Raw genomic sequence first — 8,873 nt, forward strand, 5'->3', positions numbered from 1 at the left:
ACAACACTATATGAACTTTTACGGGTTGCGCAGTTTGAAAAAAGTATGGAATGTGATTAGAGCAATTTAAGGAAAAAATATGGAAAAAAAGAAAACGGTATTGGAAAATAATTGTTTCCAGACTATTGCCCCTATTCAGTTTTCTAAATTATAAAATTAAGAATTTCTAAAAAAAATAAATGTGTAATTTAAGCAGTGTGTTTTCATTGCAAAAGTTTAGTGATTATTGAACATGACTGAATTCACGCCACACATTTTCATTACGCAAAACCCTTAAAAGAATTTTAACTCAAATGCCACTCAAACCAGCAACTGTAAGGAGCAAACAATCATCTAGGGACCGTTTACACAAAAAACAAAAAACGTTACGGACGTTCATATACACGACAAATGCTTTTTGGGTCCTGAAAACACAAACCTTTGAAAATGGGATTCTAAGTGCAAGATTTAGAGAGCGATACCATTATCATCTCTGTGTAAACTACACAAACATGAATGCATGAAAAAGGTGATGTCATGCATGCCTAATGTGTTCTGTCAATAGGTGTTTAGTGTTTTAATAAACATTTTTTAAATAAAATAGGTGTTTAGTGTTTTACAAAGTGACATCGCCAACTACTGGCTTGGCATGAATAATACAGAGTTTTGAGTATTTTCAAATGCATATGACAGTGCTATGGTAAAGGGGACCAGATTTCTGAAATGAAAACTGAAAATGTCTTAGTTCAGTGGTCAAAATACAATTGTAATATCACTTGTTATTATCAAAAAAAAAAAAAAAAAAATGGTTGATCTGTGAGTTCAATATATCATTATAATTAATACTTATTATGATATTTGTGGGCCAGACTGATATTAACTGGTTTTAATACATTTGACTTGAACATGCTTATTAGATAAAATGTAATTATGACATATTTTCTCATAATATACATTTTATGTCATAATTACAACTTTTTAATGTCACAATGTTAATTTGTTCTCATAATAATGACTTCGTATGTCATAATTATGTCTTTTTAAGTAATAATTTTGAAGTTTTGTCATATTTATTATGTAGTATCTCATAATTTCCACTTTTATATTCAATTCACAAATTAATTCTATTAACATTTATTTGTAGTGCTTTTCACATATCGTTTCAAAGCAGCTTTACAGAAAATGCATGCGTCTGCATATCAGAGTGATCTACTATCAGAGCTGACTGTCAAAATAATGTAAGAAGAAATGTACAGGTCTAAGATAATACAAATCATGCAGTTAGCTAACATATTAATTTTAGGCAAAAACAATTAACTTAATAAAGCAATTATTACAAGTTGTGATCATAATGAGGCATACAATATACAATTTAGCATTTGTGTATGTTGCTAATCAACTGAGTTTTTATCATAAATATGATTTATCAAAGCATGGTTTCTTTTTTCTTATGTGGAGGATTTTGGCATTATTTAGTATGTCATGTCACTCCCGTGCACTAGGTGGCAGTAAGTAACTAAAGATTGAGCTTAAATACACGGCGAATGACAAGCTAGCATGGCGTCCTCGTCCTCATACTATCAGGAGATGCAGGAGGGTTTCAGGAATAACAATAAAAGCAGAGAGTTCCCGGCTCACAGTGCTAAAGTGCATTCGGTTGCCTGGAGCTGTGATGGGAAACGTCTGGCGTCCGGATCATTTGACAAAACCGCCAGCGTGTTTGTCCTGGAAAAAGACCGACTGGTGAGGTTCATCTCCATCATCTGCAATGCACCCTTTGAATTATACAAGGGACTCATACATGTTGATTATTGGTATTTAAACGACGTTTCAGCAGTCCTTGAACAGTTCTCAAAATCCATGATCGAGCTCCATCATTTCTGTTATTTTGATTAGCCTTTTTTAAAGGGATAGTTTACCCAAAAATGAACATTCTGTCATAATTTAACGTTACTCACCCTCATGACGTTCTTAACCCGTAAGACTTTCGTTCATCTTCAGACACAAATGAAGATCTTTTTGATGAAATCTGAGATATTTCTGGCCCTCCATTGACAGCTACGCAACTACCACTTTGAACTACACTTCATACAGTTCATAAAGAGATAGTAAAGCTATATGAATTGTGCGCTTTTGTCAATTTTTTTTACAGACTTGATCGCTTTATATGATGAACAGATAGTAGCTTAGATAGCATTTAAGTTAGGTGTGTTTACGATGGCAATTTATTCGATTAAACATGAACTTGCTCACCCGTCAATCTATATTACATGTATCAGGTGAAGGAAAACAATTACAGAGGACATGGAGACAGTGTGGATCAGCTGTGCTGGCATCCCACAAACCCCGATCTGTTCGTCACTGCATCCGGAGACAAGACCATCCGCATCTGGGACGTCCGGACCACCAAATGCATGGCCACAGTCAGCACGAAAGGTGAACCTCTAAACCTCATCTCGGTCACATCTTTTGTTCCCATGAGATGTTTATTTACCTGTGAGATATTGTCTGACAACTTTCAGGGGAGAATATCAACATATGTTGGAGTCCTGATGGCCAGACGATTGCTGTAGGCAACAAGGACGATGTTGTAACTTTCATTGATGCCAAGACACACCGTGCTCGTGGTGAGGAACAGTTCAAGTTTGAGGTCAATGAGATCTCCTGGAATAATGACAACGACATGTTCTTCCTGACCAACGGCAATGGCTGCATCAATATATTAAGGTATGTTTATCTGTAGGTTTACTAATAGGCTGTATTGTACTAATGACGGTTTTTGTAAGTGGGAAATCAAACATCATGTTTCTCTCTCTCTTTTTCAGTTACCCTGAACTGAAGCTCATACAGTCAATTAATGCCCATCCGTCCAACTGCATCTGCATTAAATTTGATCCCACTGGCAAGTATTTTGCCACCGGAAGCGCAGATGCCCTGGTCAGCCTGTGGGATGTGGAGGAGCTGGTGTGTGTTCGCTGCTTCTCCAGGTCAGCTGAGCAGAATTTAGGATTTGTGTTTCTTAATAATTTTCACCTTTTCCCCCCTCATACTGTAATTTTGACTTGGTATCTCATAATTTTTATTCCCTCCAGGTCAATCGATACAGGCAACTGTTAACTAAAACTATTAAAAGCAGTTGTTAATTAAAATAAATCTGAAATAAAATTTACATTTTAGATAAACTAAAAATGAATAAAATAAGTTGATGTGCTAAAATTCATAAGCCTGAAAATATATGAAATCTAAATAGAAATATAATGCAAAATTACTTAAAATGGAAATAGAAAATATTTAAATAAAAGCTAATTCAAATAATTATTAAATACTGTATATAAATAATATAGAGTTTATTATATAAATAATACTAAAATGACACACTAATGTTATGGTGTATTCACTTTATTATGGTTACCTATGAACAATAAGAAACTGAAACATGTAAATTATTTAATGCAATTTATCGTGTAATAAAATATATTGTGATTTATTACTTTTTTTTTTCAAATACAAATGTCCCCAAAATTTGTCAGCAGGCAAGCACATTGTAATTTGTTTTCTTATATTATATAAAGTCATATTTTTACTCTGAATCCCCTAGACTTGACTGGCCCGTGCGGACGCTTAGTTTCAGTCACGATGGTAAAATGCTGGCGTCAGCCTCTGAGGACCATTTCATTGACATCGCTGAAGTAGAGACCGGTGAGCAGATGCATTTTGAAATGATCATGAAAGCTTGAATTGTGTTTTACCAACTTCTTCATGTTTGTTGTTGTGTGTTATTGCTGTAGGTGAGAAACTCTGGGAGATTCAGTGCGAGTCTCCAACCTTCACGGTAGCGTGGCATCCGAAGAGACCCTTGCTGGCGTACGCCTGCGACGATAAAGAGGGCAAATACGACAGCAACCGAGAGGCAGGGACCGTCAAGCTCTTTGGACTTCCCAATGACTCTTAAGAACCAGTGTTTTTAGGTTGTTGTTTTTTCTTCAGGCCTCATTTGAGGTTTAATGAATAGTTTGTTTGATTGACTTACTTTGTATTAGATTCCAACTTTTTTTGAAGCAAAAGCTGTAAATAGATCAAAGATATTGTGATGTTCTGCTCTCATATTACTTGATGAGTTCCTGAATGATCAAGCTCTAAATTACAAGTATAAATAACTACTGCCTGCAGCTTATCTTCAGAACAGAAGCATGTTCAACTTTTTCCCAAAAATTGCACTGTGCAATGTTTGTGTAGAGGACTTGAAAATCATTTGACTTGAAGCACATGTTGCTGTTTCCATGATTGACTATTTTGGGGGAAAACATTATGATTTTTTCCTTTAGGAATCTTGACATTCTTTTGTTCAAATGCATCTTGTACCTCCAGTTTTATAAATGACCAGCAGAGGGCATCATAAGCTTAAAGAGGCAAGGCACGGCAATGCTGCATTTTTATGGGTGTCTTTTTTTTTTTTTTTACAAAAATAAACATGTATTTTTTAATGAAAGTTGTTTCATAAAGTATGATTGACTTAAAAGCCATAATACTTCCCTATACTATTTTGAATAAGTAATTACTTTGAGTGCTAAAAAAGTAAGTTTTATGTTGTATGAATGTATGCGTTGTAATTTGGACGTACTTCCATTATCCATCTTATCATTATCATGTGATCTACAGTGTCAGTCTATGGTTGAGTTGCCTCACTGTCATTCATATATCCTCTGGATTTTTTTTATTTTTTTGCCATATATCCCGTGGCCTCATGGGATAGTAAGGTTTCCATCGTATGCACACTTCAAAAATCTCGCCAGAAGTAATAGGTCATCCCAGTACTTTTTGCCTATTCTCTTAATTCGGACAAATTAAGAACTACTGTTCAAAAAGTTGTTTGTTGAGGTTATTTGACTTTAAATTACATTAAACTGACTTTAAAATATTCTTGTATAACTTATACAAAAAAAGTTGAAAATTGCTTAACTTATTTTGATGAGTTTTAAGCAATGTAAAGACTTATTGATCATATACTTTTTTGCAGTGTTCTTTTTTCACATACTTTTTTCCGCCTATTAGCCTATATAGTGACATATTTTGTTTATCCTGGAACAAAAATATAGTCCTCCTAAACATATTCCCCTAAACCTATACCTAATGAATCTCTAAAATCAGTGGGAAATGATACGCGTATAAGATGATGTAGAAGCATCACCCTGATTGTAAGCCTAAACTTAAACTGTGAACCTATCCCTCAAATCTGATTGGTTGATTGAAATGTTGTTCCAGGATCAACAAGGAAGTTGATTAGGACATGCTTGGTGAAATCCCGTTCTACGCAGTTTGGTTGAGGGCCACCGAGGAGCAAAACAGCAGTGGTCTGTAGACTTGGAGCAGTGTCCAGTCAGCAGGGAACAGTTTGTCAGTGAGATTAGGTACAACCCCATGATTAATCGTTGTCCGTTGTGACAGACTTACACAGCACGCTCGTCCTCCCTGCCCACTTAAGGAGCCTCTAGTCTGGCTGGTGGCAGCTGTCCTCACCCTTCTCTGGTGACTCACCTCAGCAGGCTCCAGGGTGGCTCACGTCTACAGGCGTCCTTCGATTGATGCTTCATTATATTTCATTTCATTTAGCAGAGGTCATTTCCCTTGTGATGTCCAGTTTCCAGGCTTTGGCCCATCACCATTATTTTCATCCTCTTGTTTATGGTTGAGGATCTTTATCTTGGAGTTGTTCATTAGGGAACACATTAATATTTAGGCTACTATTGGAGTTTTCCCTCAATAAAGTCGTAATTATTATTGATAGTAAGGTAGTTAAGTTTAGGTGGGTTTAGGAAAATGGTCATGCAGAATAACGCATTAATGTGCTTTATAAGTACAAATGAACAACCAATATAGTATATGCATGCTAATAAGAAACTAGTTAATAGTGAATATGTGTTCCCTAAACTGAAGTGTTAGTTCTGGTCTTTGGATTTGATTGAATGAGCAACATTGAGTGCCAATATTAAAATATCATCATTATGGCAGTATAACTGCACAAGAATTTTGAATCCTTTATTTTCCAGTGGCTTTAAAGTAAAGTATACACTTACAAAATATTTAATGGTATGCACTCTTCAAGTGAATTTAAGATTTACTGTTTGGCCAAAACAATTTGTTTTTTTGTTTGTTTGTTTTTTGTCCTGTTGACATAGACGGATCATCTTTGCATTCATATGCTCAAATAATCTCTAGGAAGATATCTTATTGGTTGGAAACAAAGGTCCAATCACTGCTTACTTTTTATAGAAAACATGTTGTAGCTTATATTGAAAGTTGTTGGATGACATTGCAATGTTGATTTTTTTTTTTGTTATGGTGGAAATCTTAATCCATAAATGTAAGAGTATGGAGAAGACAAAACATTATTTCTCGGTAATTAAAAAATATTCTGTTTGTAATTATTTCTCATTTCTTTCTTAGAGTAAACAGGCCTGAACATTTGCTGGAATTAAAAGAGACTTTAATTATCTTTAAGATGAATGACAACCCCTCTTTTTCATTTGTTTACTTTACAATTTTTTCTCCCCAATTTTATTGGTGTGCCTTGCTTTATTATTAATTTATTTGGACTTATGAATACTATTATTGATAAATGTTTAATGAAAACAATATGCATAAAAGTGTTGTTAAAGAAAGCAGCTCACTGCAGTTTAGCACTGTTCAAGCATACAATTTTAGCAGTTTACAATGAGTTCGGTTTACAGAAATTAAATAATAATAAACATTGATTGAACAGTTAATTTATGGGGTTCTAAACGGGAGAATCCTTCTTGGACATACATTTATTTAACAGTTATTTAGATGAGCTTCTCCGATCCATTCTATAGGCCATCATCTTTAATATGATGTTTGGTTCATGTTTTCCTCAAGGAAGGACGATGTTGCAGAACATCTAGTATAATCTGCTTAATTTTGTTAGAACATTAAACATTTTCATGTAGGTACTAAAATTGTTTAACATTTGCACATTGTATAAGAATGAGTCATAATTTGAATATGGTTATACAATCAGATGATAAGAGTGTTTGCATTTAAATGAACTCAGATTTATTAAGAATAGAAGAATGATCTTGTGCTACCAGTGATAAAATAAATGAAATCTCTGACCGAATGAATCTGTCTTAAAATAACTTAAATTTACTGAATTTTATCAGGACTGCTGACATGAGGATGATTAATGTGTGTTTATTGATATTGGTCGCATGGTTTTATTGTGTTTATGATCTATAGTAAGTATGCATTTATTGTCCAATATGCATAAAGCCAAATGTTTCTTTTAACTACTATCTGTCTATGCTTCAGGTAACAGTGGAATTGTGTTCACGTTGTCATATGCCATTACACACCATCGGTTAAACACACGCAGCACGCACACAAACACACAAATGAAGAGGCAGAAGTGAAATGCTTTCTGCTTTTCTCTGCTAAAATGACACGACACATTTCCGTATCTCCCCTAATTTCCATTTCAATAGATAGAGCTTCCAGGTCCCTTATGAGACTCTCTCGGTCCCTCAGGTCTTAATGGATTAGTTTCTCCACCAGCCATATTATTGGCTTTCGTTACTCTTCCAATTTGTCTTTCAGTCTTTGCTCCAGTAATTTATGGGGCTTGATGTGAAACAAAACATTTTTGACATGCAATTTATTAGCACTCCACAATAACCTTTGCTGTTCAACAATGCAGGCTCTCTGAACGTTGTTTTTTTTAACAGCTTTTGAATGAATAACATTTGCAATTCACATGCAGGTGCAATATTTTATGCTTAGACACTTTCCTGCACTATTTCTGCTCAAATATTCAGATTGAACTACATTTCTTATTATCAGGATGTTTCTTGTTTCTTTTAAATATGTGCACAGTTTAACTAGTTAGCAAGCCTGACCAGTTTTGGGTAAGTTATTCCCCCCCAAAATAATGGATTACTAGCTTCTAATTACATCTTCAACAATGTAATTAGATTACTGTACTAATTATACATTACATTACTTATTACTAATTACTTTCTAAATCCAATAGGGACAATCATATGAAGTAGCAAACACAAAACCAGTCATCAGATTCTGACAGTCTCATAGGAGCATGATATATATATATATAAACGTGAGTGGGTTTCGGTGAGCAAGTCCCACGTCAGCATTTGCTCATGAAATTCAGTCATAACCTTGCCTAATACATTTCAGGAAATCAGTGGGAGTTTTAAGGCAAAGATATGAGATGTCCATCCACTAGCCCTTTTTTTTTTAGTGCTAGACTATCTTGTTAGCTCTTTATTTAAATTCACAAAAACATTGAAACAATATATGAAGCATTTTTATTTGCCATTTCCAAAAAATAATTTAGGTTTATTAATGTAACAGATTTACAGTGATTTGGTTTGACAGATGTTTGTTACAAAACATGCGATAAGAAACTCATCATATATATTCTCCACACTCGTACCGTGGATCAAAACATCAGATGATTGAATGCTTCACAACAAACGTTTTTTTTTTTCTGATAGCCTTTCAACTTTATCATTCACATATGACAGGCGTTTATGTGATGACAGGCGGTCGAAATAAGATTTAAGTCTGTTACACGGTAAAGCAAACTTACTATGCATGAAAATAATGAAAATAAATGGTATTGTTTGATTCTGACAGCTTACACGACAATATGAGTTTGAAACATGAAAGCCTGTTCAGATTGGAATTATTATTTTATTAGCTATAAATATCATCCAGTATGTGCCTCAGGAGGAACAGAAACATAGAGCTTTTTTTATGTCTGTGGCACACTTTCTTTTCACTCCATTGCAGATTTAAGGAATGTATCATAATCAAACATATTTTTCTGACCAGATGAAGCTGAAATTTTGCAGTGCTGT

The 8,873-nt window shown here is 34.4% G+C and overlaps 1 protein-coding gene across 1 annotated transcript; it reads left to right on the forward strand.

Annotated features, from left to right (window-relative positions):
* The first annotated feature begins 1,479 nt into the window (after window positions 1–1,479).
* On the forward strand, window positions 1,480–6,398 carry thoc3 (THO complex 3). The gene is made up of 6 exons (XM_079631501.1): window positions 1,480–1,722; window positions 2,259–2,415; window positions 2,502–2,706; window positions 2,805–2,966; window positions 3,578–3,678; window positions 3,768–6,398. Exons 1-6 carry the CDS (start codon window positions 1,537–1,539, stop codon window positions 3,929–3,931), a joined length of 975 nt encoding a protein of 324 aa, XP_079487627.1. The 5' UTR covers window positions 1,480–1,536; the 3' UTR covers window positions 3,932–6,398.
* Window positions 6,399–8,873: the final 2,475 nt, after the last annotated feature.

The sequence above is a fragment of the Phoxinus phoxinus genome, assembly GCF_949152265.1.
Source record: "Phoxinus phoxinus genome assembly, chromosome: 12".
NCBI classification, from domain to species: domain Eukaryota; kingdom Metazoa; phylum Chordata; class Actinopteri; order Cypriniformes; family Leuciscidae; genus Phoxinus; species Phoxinus phoxinus.